Source organism: Lonchura striata, chromosome Z (genome assembly GCF_050655825.1).
Source record: "Lonchura striata isolate lonStrDom1 chromosome Z, ASM5065582v1, whole genome shotgun sequence".
In the NCBI taxonomy this organism is placed as follows: Eukaryota; Metazoa; Chordata; class Aves; order Passeriformes; family Estrildidae; genus Lonchura; species Lonchura striata.
Genome location: NC_140740.1, coordinates 22,827,177 through 22,845,513, shown reverse-complemented (window position 1 = coordinate 22,845,513; position 18,337 = coordinate 22,827,177). Strand labels below are relative to the sequence as shown.

The following is an 18,337-nucleotide window of genomic DNA, read 5'->3' as shown; positions in this document are numbered from 1 at the left end:
AGTCTTCCAACGCTCGGCCTATGTCAGAGTTTTATTGCCACTCTGGCTGAAACAAAGTGTCCCCTCACTACTTCTGCATCTTTATCATTCTGCCCGGCAGCTGGCCTGATCAGGCTGACAGCTTGTAGCGCCTGCACAGTGCACTTCTGCTGCATCACAGCTTTTCCTCTCACAGCTTAATTCTGATTATGACAATTCATTCTTTTCTACTTAAAAGAGAGCTCAGAACTTACCTAAATTAAAAAGACTATATTCTAAGCTAAACTATCCTCTACTATCTAAGCTATCTAGATTCTACAGTCCTTTGAATTCTCTGCCTGAATTTCCTTAAGTTTTAAAAGTTAATCTTTTCATGAAAAAAAAACCCCAACAACGGTTTAAGTTGAACCTAGCTAAACTAAGAAAATTCCGGAACCATTACATTTCCTATCTACAGCACAGCCCCTTATTAAAAAGTCAGGGGATGGCTGAATCTCTGCCCAAACACAACACATCCCCTTGCCCCTGCTCGGAGCTGGCACGGCACAAGGGCCTCCTCAGGCACAAGCGTCTCCTCTCCAGTCTTCCAGCACTTGCTTGGCTGAGGTGACCAGAGCAGCCAGGCTGGAGGCTGGCTCGCCTGAGGTCACAAACGGATGCTGCCCGGAAGAAAAACCAAAAAGAAGGGAACCCCCGTTACTTTCCACGAGCACATCCTCACGGGCCCAAGCAGGACTCCTTGGCTGCCCAAAAGACACACCAAGAGGACCGAGGGCAGCACATTCCCCGTGGGCCTTCCTCTCCTGGAAGCTGCCTCACCCACGCAGCCCACACTCCTCTTGATCCCTGGATGCAGGTGTCCTCAGCTGGCAGGGCTTTTTGCCCCTTTGCTTTTTCTCACCTGCAGGAGTTCCTGGGCAGACCAGCGCCTGTCCTCGTCTGCCTGCAGGCAGCAGCGCAGAAAGTCGCGCAGGAGAGCCGAGTGGTGCCTGGGGTTCTGCAGTTTCGGGGGCCCGTTCGTTTCTATCAGTTCAAAAACCTACAACACATGGATGGAAGAGGAAACTCTAGCTGCTCCTTTCCTAGCCACAACAGCTCTCTCCACACAGAGCCCCTTTTCTAAGCTGCACCTTACCCTGACACGGGCCATCCTCTCGTAAGGAGCTTCCCCTTCCACCATTTCCAGCCCCATGATCCCCAGGGACCAGATGTCCACTTTGGCCGTAGGCTTCTCCTCTCACCACTTCCGGGGCCATCCAGCTGGGAGTGCCCACTCTGGAGCTGCGCTTGCTGCGCTCAGGGCTGAGCTGAGCGCAGAGGCCAAAGTCAGCTGAGGAGAAAAACAAAGCCTGTCAAAGCCAGCCACCGCTGGCAAACCGGCCTAAAGGATGGCCCACTCCAAGCCTGCCAAGGCCATGCCCAGTCTAGCTGAAAAGGCAGCTGAGCTCGCCTTCCCCGTGGCTGGAGCCAGGGAAATAGGGCATTGGCTATTTCAGAAACACCCTCACGATTCACGCGCTGGCTGAGCAGCGCTTCTGGGGAAGTGGCAGTCACCAAAAAGCAGCCCCACAGCACACGCGGGGAAGGCTGCCCCTGAGCAGGGGCGATACCCACCCAGCTTGACAGATCCGTCCATGCCCACGAGAACGTTGCCGCTTTTGATGTCCCTGTGGATGACTTGGCGGGAATGAAGGAAATGCAGTCCTTGCAGGCACTGAGAGAGAAAGGAGGGAAGGAAAGTTAACATTCAGCATCTGATTTAATCCCAGAAGAAAGAAAAGGGCTCCAAGAGGTTGACAGCTTTCTCAGGGAATTGTGAAGGAGGGAGCACTAGCACGGCGCTGTCAAGAGCAAGAGCTTGCTGCTTCAACACTCTTAGAAGTGCTTTGGATATTTCAAAGCGAAGGCATCTGAGCTTGCACGAGTCCATCCTGCCATTGGTACCAAGCACGTGACCTTTGGCTGGCAAGCAGCATGGCAACGATTTCATTGGAAGCCCTGTGGCAGCAGAGGAGGAAGCAGCACATTAGACCTGTTTCAGAATCCCTCGCCATCTGGGCTGCAATGCCGTGCTTTGAAGCTGAGGACATCTCCTTCGCCCTCGGCTTGAAATTCTGCCACCCGCATGCGGGCTTAGAATGTCAAGGAATGTCGGACAGACGGACAGGCTCCAGACAAACATTCAGAGGCAAAGCTGAGAGGAGCAAGCCAGGAAATGAAACAAGTGAGTGTGCACGAGCGCCAGAGGACGGACAGCATGGAAGAGTGCAAGAACAGAGCCTAAGGCGTGCGGGGACTCCAGCAGGCAGTTCCCTTCAGATTAATGCTCTTTCTTCTGCTCTGTGTCGTGAGAGCAGCGCCAAAAGAAAGCCGGGGCCAAGAAATCTCTGCTCTCCTTAACCACCAGCTGACAAGAACCATCCTGGGCAGGCCAGGGGAAGCACAAGCGGGACGCCTCACCTCCCGACAGACGGCGCCTATCTGTCCTTCCTCCAGGTACACTGCCCGGAGCACATCGAACAACGTGCCGCCGTCCATGAACTCCATCACCAGCCAGAGCTCCGCATCCACCAGGTAGCTGAAAGAAGGAAACCACGGCATGGAGAGAGAGGAATGGGCACGGCTCAGGCACCCGAGGGCCTGACCCAGGCTTTTGCAACTGCTCTCCAAGCTACACATGCCAGAAGAGATTACTGAAAGCCAGCTGCAAACTCCTCCCGTGCACATGCAGATGTCTAAAGCTACATAGACGTGAGAATACCCCAACCTGTCTAAGTAGCTGACAATATTGGGATTCCTGCTGTCCCTCATCACCAGGATTTCATTGACAGCCAGCTCCTCAGACATCTTCTCCTGAAGAGACATTATCTTGATGGCCACCTACAAAGACATTGGCCACCATTAACTTGAGAAGTCGCTCCCTGCACGAGACCTCATGGAACACGGAGCGAGCGCTCGTGCCATGACACAGCGAGCTGTGCCAAACTGCCCTGTTGCCAGACAGCAGAGCTTAGGGAGAAACTGCCGCGGGTATTGACACTTTACCTGTTGTCCTGTGCTGGTGTCGAGGGCTTTATAAACAGCTCCAAAGCCCCTAGAAAGAAAAGGGCAGCAGAAAAAGCCCTTTATAGCCCTGGCAGTGAAAGCAAGCCTAGGCAGGAGATCTCCCTAGGCTGCCTGGACTCCTTAGAAAACGCCTGCCTGCAGCGTCTCTTCAGCCGGCAGCACGGCAGCCCACCAGCCCTCTGCCATGCCGGACAGGGAACACGGAGCTCCCTCATGGAGACCAAGGACCCGTGCAAATCTCCAAGGCACACGCCCACTTGGTTCCATTCCAGTGCAAGGGGGGCTCGATCTCTGTGTGGCTTTGCGCACAGGTGTGCAAGTGGGCTTACATCTGGAGAAGACTAACTTGGAAAACACTGCCTTCAAGAACTGTCCTCAGACAGCTCTTGAGTGGCAAGGTGCCCTTGGAGGCCATACAGACACAGGGCCAGGAGATCTTCCAGGTCCTGCTCCTCACTGCTGCAAGCAAGGCATCACTTGCATCAAGTTGTCTTTGCTGATGCTTCCTGACTGCTCTGACTGAGCCGTCCTGAGAGGTGACAGGAGGCAAAGCCCGAGGCTGACCGTGTTTGGAACTGGCCTGACTTCACGCTGGATATTGCACAAGCTGAAGACCCGGCCCACGGTTTGTTCTATGGAGCAGACATCACACTTACCCTCGTCCAAGTTCTTCAAATGCCCTGTATTTCTTCATTGGCTTGCCCAGACTCACAATGCTCCCTGAGAGAGACAAAAGCAGTGCCAGGAGCTCACTTTCAGCCAGAGGCCTTGCTGCCCACACAATCCAAAATGCGTGCCCACTGTCAGGAGCATGAGAGCTCCCAGGGGCCAGTCACTCGCGACGTGCCACAAAAGGCAGCCCAGGCAGAGCCAAGCCAGGCCCAGGTGCCCCCAGAGGCAGCAGGAACACCCCGAGCGCTCCCTCGCTGCCTCAAAGCACAACAACAGCTTCTGCAGAGAGGCCTCAGCGCCTCTGAGACCGAGGAGGAACTTCTGGCGCAGCCTGCACCGAGACAGGCAGACAACGCACTGCTCTGGCAGACAAGAAACACGGCAGACGTACTCAGTGTCTTCAGGCCCTGCTCCTCTCTCATCTCGGGCTGCTGGGCTGGGCTGCTGGATGAAGTGCCGGCAGCTGGGGGACAGCTGGCCGCTGCAGGCGATGCCGGTCCAGCGGCACGTTGAATGGCAGAGCCTGTCTTGAGCTGGGACCAGAAAGGATTGCCCGTCAGAAGGGCGGCTGGCACAGACGCCCCGGAGAGCACACGGCAAAAGCAAGGCCTTCGGAAGATGCTGTCGGCCACCGCCAGGCCTCCTCAGCTGGGGGCTTTTGGACGTCCCCTTCCCAAAGGCAATGGGAAAACCACTAAGGCTACTTCGATACAGCCCCTCATGGCCACTTCCATGCTCCATCGTGCTGGCCTTTCTGCACGACGAGTGGAACTAGCCATTGATGGGCTTGCAAAGATCCGCACAGAGATCAGAGCAGGGCTCCAGAGCCTTGTTGCGGTTCTTCCTCCTCCTGTGTTTTCCTGGGCAATGAAATCATCCTGGAACTGGCATGCAACTGTCTGAGCAGAAGCCCAGAGCGTGTCCCTTCTCTGATCCCTTTCACCGATTTCCCCTCTGTATTACAGGCATTAGGGGGCGGCCCTTCGGGGCTGCATTCCAGCCCTGCTGAGCCCCACCCGCCCTTTACAATGCAAAGCCCTCTAGGATTCTCCTCACCAAACCCTGCTCTGACCATGTGCAAGTGAAGCGCAGTCTACATCATGCCTGAACCTAAGTAGTCCATGGAGTGTGGCTTGTCCCTTCCAGGGGCCAGTGTTTCCCAAATATCCTGCAAGGCTGTCAGCTGAGTCTTTGGACCTCTCTGTCCGCTGGCCACAGGCGGCCCGCATCGCCAGGGGGCACAAGGGGCTCATTTCTATGCTGGGAATCATTGAATGCTGCCTCTTGTCTGATGCCAAGAGGCATTCTCGAGCCCTCTCAGCATCCCAGCAAAGTGATGCTCAAGTGTCAAAGTTCAGGACCCACTGGCCAGGGCTCCCTGGCTTGGCTGAAGCAGCACTAGGTCATGGCAGGCACACAGCCCCCAGCATCTTCAGCCGCAAGCAACAAGGGCTGGGCTTGAAGGCCTGGCTTGAAGCTTGGCCCTGCACCCAAGGCAGTGCCAGCCTCAGATGCCACTTACTGGCTCTGCAAGTTCAGCCTGTGGAGGGACAGCAGCTGGAAGCTTGCTGCTGTTTTGCTCCTCTTCAGCCTCTCCCTCTGTAACAGTGCCAGCCAGACGAGGCGCTGACCCTGCGGCTGAGCCCTGCAGACAGACAGAAGTGAGAGAGACTGGGAACAGCCAACCCTTGCAGCAGCTGCTTTCTACTGCGCTGGGAAAGCACCCAGAATAAGGGCAAATCATAGACTTGGATACAAGTGGCATTCTGAGTCATGAAAGCCCTCGGAAGATGGCTGAATGAGGTGCTACTGCCTCTTGCTGTGCATTTGATCTTCCATGCTGGCTAGAAGCAGCAAGACACCTTGGAGCTGTCACATTTGCTTTTCACCTCTTGAAAGGCTCTTGATGGGAAAATAAGGAAGGAGCCAGTGCTCCCTTTGCTACTGCTGCTGCCACCAGGCAGCTGGCCTTTCCTTCAGCCTCCCACACTGGCACTCTACACTCTACTGCAACAGGCCAAGCTCACAGCTTGCTGCACAATTCTAACACGCCAGCAACGTCAGGGGTTCCTTTGCCACTCACCAAAGCACAGGCTTTTCTCCATCCACGTGTGAGGTGACCTGCAGGGAGCAAGGGAAAAGGAACCAGAGGCCCTTAGAAAAGTGCCTTTTGCTGGGGGCTCCCACAGCACAAGTCATTCCCAACGGAGAGCATTTCCCTTTCCCAACATGCCTCCAGGAGCAAGAGCCCTTTCCCACAGCAAGCGAGAGAACAAACAAGGACACTAGAGTAGGCGCTGTCTACGTTTGGGCCTCTTTTGCCAGGAAAGAAACAGAAACACAGCCAAGGAAATGCAACAGCTCAAGCAGTTTTTCCTCTTCTCTTCCCAGTATTTTATAGATCCTTTTTTTAATTGCATGCACAAGCCATTCCCATCAATTGCTGGAAGACAATACAACAGCAAAGCTTCCACAAAGGGCCCCTTTGCTGTGGCAGCTCTCCGCTGCAGCGGCCCCAGAACAGCTCCTGCCTTCAGCAGCAAACCCTAACTGGACTGGAGTTTGTGCTGCATCGCCAGGAGAATGGCTACCTTGGCGCAGCCTAGAAAGAGTCAAGGCACACAGCCAAGGCCTCTAAATGGCAGCATTTGGAGCAAAAGGGGCTTTCCTTCACTCCTGGAGAGAGCCACAGGGTTTTGAGAAGTACTTCTGAGCATCTCCCCTCAGAGTCTACAATTTCCAGGTTGTCTTGGTTGAAGCAGCAAGCTGAGGAAATGACACACTCCACTGCCACGCGCTGTCCCGGGGAGGGAAGGCAAGCGCTGCAGGCTGCAAATTACATTGCAAACGCTCTGCACCTACCACCCAGTACAGATACCCCCTTCTTAGCTGATGCTGCTGGCAGGAGATTTACCAAACTGGTGGCATCCTAACGGCAGTTTTGTTCCCTGATCAACTCGGTCACTACCGCGGCGAATGGAGCAGAGCGAAGCAAAAGCCAGGGGACGCCAGCCCCAGGATAAACCTTTACTTACGAGTCAGGTGGGTCAGGTAATATCCAGAATAAGCAACGGTAAAGATGGTGCAAACCGCGGCACAGACCTGCCCGAACATTTTGGCCGTGCTCTGCTGCTTCGCACACTGAATGCCACCCAAGGGGTAAAGCAAGACTCCTCTCGGGGTGCAGGCCGTCTGCTGAGAACTCCTTGGTCGCAAGGATCCTCCTGCAGGGAGCGAGCGGAAAAGCTGCTCTGGACAACCAGGCCTCGGGCTCACGGGGACATCGCTGTGCTGTGACGCAGCACTGTGACGTGGCACCGCTGCCTTGACCTCACAATAGCAGCTGCTCTGGGTTTGTTGTGCCCAGCAACCAAACCTTCTGTACAGATGACGCAAAAGAAAAGCCTGGGAAGTTCTGCTCAGTCGTGAAGCAGCAGAACATGTCCTTCCAGTCCATAAGCCAGAGCTCAAGGCGTCCCAGGGCAACTCAGAAGACACGGCGGCCCAGCCTGCACGCGAGAACAGAAAGCAAGTGTGCTTCTTCTCCCTGGCATCTTAGTTGGTTCTGAAAAGCCAGCTTCTTCCATGACATGTAGGGGGATAAAGAAGCAAAGAAAATAAATTTCCAGGAGTATTGCAGCGTGCAGATGCTTCTTGAGCACACCGGTGCATGCTGATTTTTTCTCCCACTCTGTTTGCGGCACGGCCTCCCTTTTGTGGCAGGGAGATGCTGGCTTAGCTCTTGACACAAAGCTCCTCTTGTCCTGCTTGCTCTTTCTCTGGCCACTGAAAGCCTCAGAACAACCACAGGAGCTCTGCAGTGGTTCCTGGGCTGCCACAGTTGTGTTGTGTTGGAGCTCTGGCAGCACCTGCAGCCCACTGCTCTGCAACGCCCTGCAGATGTCGAGCCCAAGGAAGGGCCCTTTGGAACAGGCCAAAGCCGCAGTCTCACAGATGTTTGCCCAGGCTCCATGCTCCCTGTAAGATTCCTGGCGGACACTTGCACAGCCACATGCCAATGAAAATGAGTTGTAGTCATTCCCCTCTCTGTTAAAATCTTCAGCTAGACCCAGGAGCCAGCTTGAAAGCAGAAAGGAATTACTGCGTGAGAGGGCGGAAAAGTGCACGCAACTCCTCTGGAAATCAACTCGGTTCACCTGTAGAACAAGGATGCCAGACTTGCTTTCCTGGTGACTCCGCACCCGCAAGTCCTCTGCTGGTGGACAGCACAGTCCAGTCTTTCAAGGAGCTTTACCCTGGGCTCCTCACACTTCAGAAGCTGAGGGTGGCATTTCAAAATCAATGCAATTGATGCAAGGCCCAGCACTATCTTCAAATTCTCTTGCTGAAACACTGCAGTAGTTACCCAGAAGGATTGCCTCCATTGGAAAGCATCTCATTTTCCCCATTTCCAAGTCCGCTCACATCAACCAGCAAATTGTAGGGCTTTGGAGAAGGAGGAATGACACAGTAGCATGGAAAGCCCAGTGTAGGCCCTCAGGCCCCCTTGAGCAGGGCGCTTTGGTGCCCCAGAGGTTCAAGAGAGGGAAGCGTAAGGAAGACGTGCCCTTTCGACCCTCCTTTACTCCTCAGCACCAAGTGACCGCCAGGAAACGGGGGACAGCCAGGCCAGGTCCCTCATCCTGACCCAGCGTGAGGGGCAGCTGGCACGGAGGGACACAAGGGCACGGTGGGGAACATCTCAGCCAGGCAGGTGGGGCGGTGTGGGGCAGCTGTCGGGGAAGGTGTGTGGGGCAGGCCAGGGCCACTCTGGCAAGGGGGAGAGCCTTGGGCCGCTCGGAAGCAGCGCAAAGCCGTGAACGGGAGAGCCCGTCCGCAGCGCACAGCTTGGAAGGCACTGACCAGCTTAGGCACAGCGTGACACGCAAGGGAACACTCCAGGGCTCTGGGGGGTTTAGAGGTTTTATTGCCAGTCATGCTGAAAGCAAGAGCTGGAACAGAGCATCTCCTGGTTACTTCACCATCTTCATCTTCCTCAATCTGTCCTCCAGGTGGCCTCCTCCAGGTGGCCAGTTCAGGCAGACAACTCGTGGGATATGCCTGCTCCAGATCTGCTGAATCCCACATTCTTCTTGGATAGCTCAATTCTTCTGATGACAATTCATTCATTTCTCCTTAAGGGATAATTCTGAGCTTCCCTACATCAACACTACTCTACTCTTTTCTAAACAATGCTTCATGAATGAAGCCTTCTATGGTCTCTAGTCCTAACTAAAGACAGCTAAGCTCAGAAAACCTCAAAACATTACATTTCCTATCTACAGCAGAGCTCCTCGTAAAACTCAGGGGATGGCTGAAGCTCTGCCTATGCACGATCCATCCCCGTTTCCCTCCCCTGAGCTGGAAGGGCACGAGGGCCTCCTCAGGCGCAGGCGTCTGCACGCCAGTTTTCCTGCACTTGCTTTCCCCACTTGCGGTAAGCAAAGCTGCTTACCTCAGCGTGATCTCTGGGCCTCTGCAAGGGACTGTCCAGCTTAGCTAGAGTATGGCAAGGAAGGGAGTCTTCCAACGCTCGGCCTATGTCAGAGTTTTATTGCCACTCTGGCTGAAACAAAGTGTCCCCTCACTACTTCTGCATCTTTATCATTCTGCCCGGCAGCTGGCCTGATCAGGCTGACAGCTTGTAGCGCCTGCACAGTGCACTTCTGCTGCATCACAGCTTTTCCTCTCACAGCTTAATTCTGATTATGACAATTCATTCTTTTCTACTTAAAAGAGAGCTCAGAACTTACCTAAATTAAAAAGACTATATTCTAAGCTAAACTATCCTCTACTATCTAAGCTATCTAGATTCTACAGTCCTTTGAATTCTCTGCCTGAATTTCCTTAAGTTTTAAAAGTTAATCTTTTCATGAAAAAAAAACCACAACAACGGTTTAAGTTGAACCTAGCTAAACTAAGAAAATTCCGGAACCATTACATTTCCTATCTACAGCACAGCCCCTTATTAAAAAGTCAGGGGATGGCTGAATCTCTGCCCAAACACAACACATCCCCTTGCCCCTGCTCGGAGCTGGCACGGCACAAGGGCCTCCTCAGGCGCAAGCGTCTCCTCTCCAGTCTTCCAGCACTTGCTTGGCTGAGGTGACCAGAGCAGCCAGGCTGGAGGCTGGCTCGCCTGAGGTCACAAACGGATGCTGCCCGGAAGAAAAACCAAAAAGAAGGGAACCCCCGTTACTTTCCATGAGCACATCCTCACGGGCCCAAGCAGGACTCCTTGGCTGCCCAAAAGACACACCAAGAGGACCGAGGGCAGCACATTCCCCGTGGGCCTTCCTCTCCTGGAAGCTGCCTCACCCACGCAGCCCACACTCCTCTTGATCCCTGGATGCAGGTGTCCTCAGCTGGCAGGGCTTTTTGCCCCTTTGCTTTTTCTCACCTGCAGGAGTTCCTGGGCAGACCAGCGCCTGTCCTCGTCTGCCTGCAGGCAGCAGCGCAGAAAGTCGCGCAGGAGAGCCGAGTGGTGCCTGGGGTTCTGCAGTTTCGGGGGCCCGTTCGTTTCTATCAGTTCAAAAACCTACAACACATGGATGGAAGAGGACACTCTAGCTGCTCCTTTCCTAGCCACAACAGCTCTCTCCACACAGAGCCCCTTTTCTAAGCTGCACCTTACCCTGACACGGGCCATCCTCTCGTAAGGAGCTTCCCCTTCCTCCATTTCCAGCCCCATGATCCCCAGGGACCAGATGTCCACTTTGGGGCCGTAGGCTTCTCCTCTCACCACTTCCGGGGCCATCCAGCTGGGAGTGCCCACTCTGGAGCTGCGCTTGCTGCGCTCAGGGCTGAGCTGAGCGCAGAGGCCAAAGTCAGCTGAGGAGAAAAACAAAGCCTGTCAAAGCCAGCCACCGCTGGCAAACCGGCCTAAAGGATGGCCCACTCCAAGCCTGCCAAGGCCATGCCCAGTCTAGCTGAAAAGGCAGCTGAGCTCGCCTTCCCCGTGGCTGGAGCCAGGGAAATAGGGCATTGGCCATTTCAGAAACACCCTCACGATTCACGCGCTGGCTGAGCAGCGCTTCTGGGGAAGTGGCAGTCACCAAAAAGCAGCCCCACGGCACACGCGGGGAAGGCTGCCCCTGAGCAGGGACGATACCCACCCAGCTTGACAGATCCGTCCATGCCCACGAGAACGTTGCCGCTTTTGATGTCCCTGTGGATGACTTGGCGGGAATGAAGGAAATGCAGTCCTTGCAGGCACTGAGAGAGAAAGGAGGGAAGGAAAGTTAACATTCGACATCTGATTTAATCCCAGAAGAAAGAAAAGGGCTCCAAGAGGTTGACAGCTTTCTCAGGGAATTGTGAAGGAGGGAGCACTAGCACGGCGCTGTCAAGAGCAAGAGCTTGCTGCTTCAACACTCTTAGAAGTGCTTTGGATATTTCAAAGCGAAGGCATCTGAGCTTGCACGAGTCCATCCTGCCATTGGTACCAAGCACGTGACCTTTGGCTGGCAAGCAGCATGGCAACGATTTCTTTGGAAGCCCTGTGGCAGCAGAGGAGGAAGCAGCACATTAGACCTGTTTCAGAATCCCTCGCCATCTGGGCTGCAATGCCATGCTTTGAAGCTGAGGACATCTCCTTCGCCCTCGGCTTGAAATTCTGCCACCCGCATGCGGGCTTAGAATGTCAAGGAATGTCGGTCAGACGGACAGGCTCCAGACAAACATTCAGAGGCAAAGCTGAGAGGAGCAAGCCAGGAAATGAAACAAGTGAGTGTGCACGAGCGCCAGAGGACGGACAGCATGGAAGAGTGCAAGAACAGAGCCTAAGGCGTGCGGGGACTCCAGCAGGCAGTTCCCTTCAGATTAATGCTCTTTCTTCTGCTCTGTGTCGTGAGAGCAGCGCCAAAAGAAAGCCGGGGCCAAGAAATCTCTGCTCTCCTTAACCACCAGCTGACAAGAACCATCCTGGGCAGGCCAGGGGAAGCACAAGCGGGACGCCTCACCTCCCGACAGACGGCGCCTATCTGTCCTTCCTCCAGGTACACTGCCCGGAGCACATCGAACAACGTGCCGCCGTCCATGAACTCCATCACCAGCCAGAGCTCTGCATCCACCAGGTAGCTGAAAGAAGGAAACCACGGCATGGAGAGAGAGGAATGGGCACGGCTCAGGCACCCGAGGGCCTGACCCAGGCTTTTGCAACTGCTCTCCAAGCTACACATGCCAGAAGAGATTACTGAAAGCCAGCTGCAAACTCCTCCCGTGCACATGCAGATGTCTAAAGCTACATAGACGTGAGAATACCCCAACCTGTCTAAGTAGCTGACAATATTGGGATTCCTGCTGTCCCTCATCACCAGGATTTCATTGACAGCCAGCTCCTCAGACATCTTCTCCTGAAGAGACATTATCTTGATGGCCACCTACAAAGACATTGGCCACCATTAACTTGAGAAGTCGCTCCCTGCACGAGACCTCATGGAACACGGAGCGAGCGCTCGTGCCATGACACAGCGAGCTGTGCCAAACTGCCCTGTTGCCAGACAGCAGAGCTTAGGGAGAAACTGCCGCGGGTATTGACACTTTACCTGTTGTCCTGTGCTGGTGTCGAGGGCTTTATAAACAGCTCCAAAGCCCCTAGAAAGAAAAGGGCAGCAGAAAAAGCCCTTTATAGCCCTGGCAGTGAAAGCAAGCCTAGGCAGGAGATCTCCCTAGGCTGCCTGGACTCCTTAGAAAACGCCTGCCTGCAGCGTCTCTTCAGCCGGCAGCACGGCAGCCCACCAGCCCTCTGCCATGCCGGACAGGGAACACGGAGCTCCCTCATGGAGACCAAGGACCCGTGCAAATCTCCAAGGCACACGCCCACTTGGTTCCATTCCAGTGCAAGGGGGGCTCGATCTCTGTGTGGCTTTGCGCACAGGTGTGCAAGTGGGCTTACATCTGGAGAAGACTAACTTGGAAAACACTGCCTTCAAGAACTGTCCTCAGACAGCTCTTGAGTGGCAAGGTGCCCTTGGAGGCCATACAGACACAGGGCCAGGAGATCTTCCAGGTCCTGCTCCTCACTGCTGCAAGCAAGGCGTCGCTTGCATCAAGTTGTCTTTGCTGATGCTTCCTGACTGCTCTGACTGAGCCGTCCTGAGAGGTGACAGGAGGCAAAGCCCGAGGCTGACCGTGTTTGGAACTGGCCTGACTTCACGCTGGATATTGCACAAGCTGAAGACCCGGCCCACGGTTTGTTCTATGGAGCAGACGTCACACTTACCCTCGTCCAAGTTCTTCAAATGCCCTGTATTTCTTCATTGGCTCGCCCAGACTCACAATGCTCCCTGAGAGAGACAAAAGCAGTGCCAGGAGCTCACTTTCAACCGGAGGCCTTGCTGCCCACACAATCCAAAATGCATGCCCACTGTCAGGAGCTTGAGAGCTCCCAGGGGCCAGTCACTCGCGACGTGCCACAAAAGGCAGCCCAGGCAGAGCCAAGCCAGGCCCAGGTGCCCCCAGAGGCAGCAGGAACACCCCGAGCGCTCCCTCGCTGCCTCAAAGCACAACAACAGCTTCTGCAGAGAGGCCTCAGCGCCTCTGAGACCAAGGAGGAACTTCTGGCGCAGCCTGCACCGAGACAGGCAGACAACGCACTGCTCTGGCAGACAAGAAACACGGCAGACGTACTCAGTGTCTTCAGGCCCTGCTCCTCTCTCATCTCGGGCTGCTGGGCTGGGCTGCTGGATGAAGTGCCGGCAGCTGGGGGACAGCTGGCCGCTGCAGGCGATGCCGGTCCAGCGGCACGTTGAATGGCAGAGCCTGTCTTGAGCTGGGACCAGAAAGGATTGCCCGTCAGAAGGGCGGCTGGCACAGACGCCCCGGAGAGCACACGGCAAAAGCAAGGCCTTCGGAAGATGCTGTCGGCCACCGCCAGGCCTCCTCAGCTGGGGGCTTTTGGACGTCCCCTTCCCAAAGGCAATGGGAAAACCACTAAGGCTACTTCGATCAGCCCCTCATGGCCACTTCCATGCTCCATCGTGCTGGCCTTTCTGCACGACGAGTGGAACTAGCCATTGATGGGCTTGCAAAGATCCGCACAGAGATCAGAGCAGGGCTCCAGGGCCTTGTTGCGGTTCTTCCTCCTCCTGTGTTTTCCTGGGCAATGAAATCACCCTGGAGCTGGCATGCAACTGTCTGAGCAGAAGCCCAGAGCGTGTCCCTTCTCTGATCCCTTTCACCGATTTCCCCTCTGTATTTCAGGCATTAGGGGGGCGGCCCTTCGGGGCTGCATTCCAGCCCTGCTGAGCCCCACCCGCCCTTTACAATGCAGAGCCCTCTAGGATTCTCCTCACCAAACCCTGCTCTGACCATGTGCAAGTGAAGCGCAGTCTACATCATGCCTGAACCTAAGTAGTCCATGGAGTGTGGCTTGTCCCTTCCAGGGGCCAGTGTTTCCCAAATATCCTGCAAGGCTGTCAGCTGAGTCTTTGGACTGCTCTGTCCGCTGGCCACAGGCGGCCCGCATCGCCAGGGGGCACAAGGGGCTCATTTCTACGCTGGGAATCATTGAATGCTGCCTCTTGTCTGATGGCAAGAGGCATTCTCGAGCCCTCTCAGCATCCCAGCAAAGTGATGCTCAAGTGTCAAAGTTCAGGACCCATTGGCCAGGGCTCCCTGGCTTGGCTGAAGCAGCACTAGGTCATGGCAGGCGCACAGCCCCCAGCATCTTCAGCCGCAAGCAACAAGGGCTGGGCTTGAAGGCCTGGCTTGAAGCTTGGCCCTGCACCCAAGGCAGTGCCAGCCTCAGATGCCACTTACTGGCTCTGCAAGTTCAGCCTGTGGAGGGACAGCAGCTGGAAGCTTGCTGCTGTTTTGCTCCTCTTCAGCCTCTCCCTCTGTAACAGTGCCAGCCAGACGAGGCGCTGACCCTGCGGCTGAGCCCTGCAGACAGACAGAAGTGAGAGAGACTGGGAACAGCCAACCCTTGCAGCAGCTGCTTTCTACTGCGCTGGGAAAGCACCCAGAATAAGGGCAAATCATAGACTTGGATACAAGTGGCATTCTGAGTCATGAAAGCCCTCGGAAGATGGCTGAATGAGGTGCTACTGCCTCTTGCTGTGCATTTGATCTTCCATGCTGGCTAGAAGCAGCAAGACACCTTGGAGCTGTCACATTTGCTTTTCACCTCTTGAAAGGCTCTTGATGGGAAAATAAGGAAGGAGCCAGTGCTCCCTTTGCTACTGCTGCTGCCACCAGGCAGCTGGCCTTTCCTTCAGCCTCCCACGCTGGCACTCTACACTCTACTGCAACAGGCCAAGCTCACAGCTTGCTGCACAGTTCTAACACGCCAGCAACGTCAGGGGTTCCTTTGCCACTCACCAAAGCACAGGCTTTTCTCCATCCACGTGTGAGGTGACCTGCAGGGAGCAAGGGAAAAGGAACCAGAGGCCCTTAGAAAAGTGCCTTTTGCTGGGGGCTCCCACAGCACAAGTCATTCCCAACGGAGAGCATTTCCCTTTCCCAACATGCCTCCAGGAGCAAGAGCCCTTTCCCACAGCAAGCGAGAGAACAAACAAGGACACTAGAGTAGGCGCTGTCTACGTTTGGGCCTCTTTTGCCAGGAAAGAAACAGAAACACAGCCAAGGAAATGCAACAGCTCAAGCAGTTTTTCCTCTTCTCTTCCCAGTATTTTATAGATCCTTTTTTTAATTGCATGCACAAGCCATTCCCATCAATTGCTGGAAGACAATACAACAGCAAAGCTTCCACAAAGGGCCCCTTTGCTGTGGCAGCTCTCCGCTGCAGCGGCCCCAGAACAGCTCCTGCCTTCAGCAGCAAACCCTAACTGGACTGGAGTTTGTGCTGCATCGCCAGGAGAATGGCTACCTTGGCGCAGCCTAGAAAGAGTCAAGGCACACAGCCAAGGCCTCTAAATGGCAGCATTTGGAGCAAAAGGGGCTTTCCTTCACTCCTGGAGAGAGCCACAGGGTTTTGAGAAGTACTTCTGAGCATCTCCCCTCAGAGTCTACAATTTCCAGGTTGTCTTGGTTGAAGCAGCAAGCTGAGGAAATGACACACTCCACTGCCACGCGCTGTCCCGGGGAGGGAAGGCAAGCGCTGCAGGCTGCAAATTACATTGCAAACGCTCTGCACCTACCACCCAGTACAGATACCCCCTTCTTAGCTGATGCTGCTGGCAGGAGATTTACCAAACTGGTGGCATCCTAACGGCAGTTTTGTTCCCTGATCAACTCGGTCACTACCGCGGCGAATGGAGCAGAGCGAAGCAAAAGCCAGGGGACGCCAGCCCCAGGATAAACCTTTACTTACGAGTCAGGTGGGTCAGGTAATATCCAGAATAAGCAACGGTAAAGATGGTGCAAACCGCGGCACAGACCTGCCCGAACATTTTGGCCGTGCTCTGCTGCTTCGCACACTGAATGCCACCCAAGGGGTAAAGCAAGACTCCTCTCGGGGTGCAGGCCGTCTGCTGAGAACTCCTTGGTCGCAAGGATCCTCCTGCAGGGAGCGAGCGGAAAAGCTGCTCTGGACAACCAGGCCTCGGGCTCACGGGGACATCGCTGTGCTGTGACGCAGCACTGTGACGTGGCACCGCTGCCTTGACCTCACAATAGCAGCTGCTCTGGGTTTGTTGTGCCCAGCAACCAAACCTTCTGTACAGATGACGCAAAAGAAAAGCCTGGGAAGTTCTGCTCAGTCGTGAAGCAGCAGAACATGTCCTTCCAGTCCATAAGCCAGAGCTCAAGGCGTCCCAGGGCAACTCAGAAGACACGGCGGCCCAGCCTGCACGCGAGAACAGAAAGCAAGTGTGCTTCTTCTCCCTGGCATCTTAGTTGGTTCTGAAAAGCCAGCTTCTTCCATGACATGTAGGGGGATAAAGAAGCAAAGAAAATAAATTTCCAGGAGTATTGCAGCGTGCAGATGCTTCTTGAGCACACCGGTGCATGCTGATTTTTTCTCCCACTCTGTTTGCGGCACGGCCTCCCTTTTGTGGCAGGGAGATGCTGGCTTAGCTCTTGACACAAAGCTCCTCTTGTCCTGCTTGCTCTTTCTCTGGCCACTGAAAGCCTCAGAACAACCACAGGAGCTCTGCAGTGGTTCCTGGGCTGCCACAGTTGTGTTGTGTTGGAGCTCTGGCAGCACCTGCAGCCCACTGCTCTGCAACGCCCTGCAGATGTCGAGCCCAAGGAAGGGCCCTTTGGAACAGGCCAAAGCCGCAGTCTCACAGATGTTTGCCCAGGCTCCATGCTCCCTGTAAGATTCCTGGCGGACACTTGCACAGCCACATGCCAATGAAAATGAGTTGTAGTCATTCCCCTCTCTGTTAAAATCTTCAGCTAGACCCAGGAGCCAGCTTGAAAGCAGAAAGGAATTACTGCGTGAGAGGGCGGAAAAGTGCACGCAACTCCTCTGGAAATCAACTCGGTTCACCTGTAGAACAAGGATGCCAGACTTGCTTTCCTGGTGACTCCGCACCCGCAAGTCCTCTGCTGGTGGACAGCACAGTCCAGTCTTTCAAGGAGCTTTACCCTGGGCTCCTCACACTTCAGAAGCTGAGGGTGGCATTTCAAAATCAATGCAATTGATGCAAGGCCCAGCACTATCTTCAAATTCTCTTGCTGAAACACTGCAGTAGTTACCCAGAAGGATTGCCTCCATTGGAAAGCATCTCATTTTCCCCATTTCCAAGTCCGCTCACATCAACCAGCAAATTGTAGGGCTTTGGAGAAGGAGGAATGACACAGTAGCATGGAAAGCCCAGTGTAGGCCCTCAGGCCCCCTTGAGCAGGGCGCTTTGGTGCCCCAGAGGTTCAAGAGAGGGAAGCGTAAGGAAGACGTGCCCTTTCGACCCTCCTTTACTCCTCAGCACCAAGTGACCGCCAGGAAACGGGGGACAGCCAGGCCAGGTCCCTCATCCTGACCCAGCGTGAGGGGCAGCTGGCACGGAGGGACACAAGGGCACGGTGGGGAACATCTCAGCCAGGCAGGTGGGGCGGTGTGGGGCAGCTGTCGGGGAAGGTGTGTGGGGCAGGCCAGGGCCACTCTGGCAAGGGGGAGAGCCTTGGGCCGCTCGGAAGCAGCGCAAAGCCGTGAACGGGAGAGCCCGTCCGCAGCGCACAGCTTGGAAGGCACTGACCAGCTTAGGCACAGCGTGACACGCAAGGGAACACTCCAGGGCTCTGGGGGGTTTAGAGGTTTTATTGCCAGTCATGCTGAAAGCAAGAGCTGGAACAGAGCATCTCCTGGTTACTTCACCATCTTCATCTTCCTCAATCTGTCCTCCAGGTGGCCTCCTCCAGGTGGCCAGTTCAGGCAGACAACTCGTGGGATATGCCTGCTCCAGATCTGCTGAATCCCACATTCTTCTTGGATAGCTCAATTCTTCTGATGACAATTCATTCATTTCTCCTTAAGGGATAATTCTGAGCTTCCCTACATCAACACTACTCTACTCTTTTCTAAACAATGCTTCATGAATGAAGCCTTCTATGGTCTCTAGTCCTAACTAAAGACAGCTAAGCTCAGAAAACCTCAAAACATTACATTTCCTATCTACAGCAGAGCTCCTCGTAAAACTCAGGGGATGGCTGAAGCTCTGCCTATGCACGATCCATCCCCGTTTCCCTCCCCTGAGCTGGAAGGGCACGAGGGCCT

General features: G+C 54.8%; 2 protein-coding genes across 2 annotated transcripts; both read right to left on the bottom strand.

Moving 5' to 3' along the window:
- Positions 1 to 536: 536 nt before the first annotated feature.
- Positions 537 to 8,847, bottom strand: LOC146763701 (serine/threonine-protein kinase PAK 3-like). Its single transcript, XM_085567995.1, is given in 15 exon segments — positions 537 to 638; positions 881 to 1,018; positions 1,115 to 1,199; positions 1,201 to 1,309; positions 1,594 to 1,693; positions 2,440 to 2,557; positions 2,747 to 2,859; positions 3,025 to 3,073; positions 3,702 to 3,765; positions 4,109 to 4,250; positions 5,240 to 5,257; positions 5,349 to 5,362; positions 6,753 to 6,941; positions 7,820 to 7,933; positions 8,700 to 8,847. Coding segments are annotated over 15 exon segments (1,503 nt in total).
- Positions 8,848 to 9,773: 926 nt separating this feature from the next.
- Positions 9,774 to 18,086, bottom strand: LOC144248330 (serine/threonine-protein kinase PAK 3-like). The gene is made up of 14 exons (XM_085567994.1): positions 17,939 to 18,086; positions 17,059 to 17,172; positions 15,992 to 16,180; positions 14,588 to 14,601; positions 14,479 to 14,496; positions 13,348 to 13,489; positions 12,941 to 13,004; positions 12,264 to 12,312; positions 11,986 to 12,098; positions 11,679 to 11,796; positions 10,833 to 10,932; positions 10,352 to 10,548; positions 10,100 to 10,255; positions 9,774 to 9,875 (listed from the first exon to the last, which is right to left on the bottom strand). The coding sequence occupies exons 1-14, from the start codon at positions 18,084 to 18,086 to the stop codon at positions 9,774 to 9,776; spliced, it is 1,524 nt and encodes a 507-aa protein (XP_085424120.1).
- Positions 18,087 to 18,337: the final 251 nt, after the last annotated feature.

Excerpts from the sequence above, each read along its gene's own strand:
- LOC144248330 (XM_085567994.1), bottom strand. The coding sequence starts at position 18,086 with ATGAATGAATTGTCATCAGAAGAATTGAGCTATCCAAGAAGAATGTGG. Across the intron at positions 17,173-17,938 it reads GATTGAGGAAGATGAAGATG|CAGAGGACTTGCGGGTGCGG; the intron begins GTGAAGTAACCA and ends GCTGTCCACCAG. Across the intron at positions 13,005-13,347 it reads GCAGGGCCTGAAGACACTGA|GGAGCATTGTGAGTCTGGGC; the intron begins GTACGTCTGCCG and ends TGTCTCTCTCAG.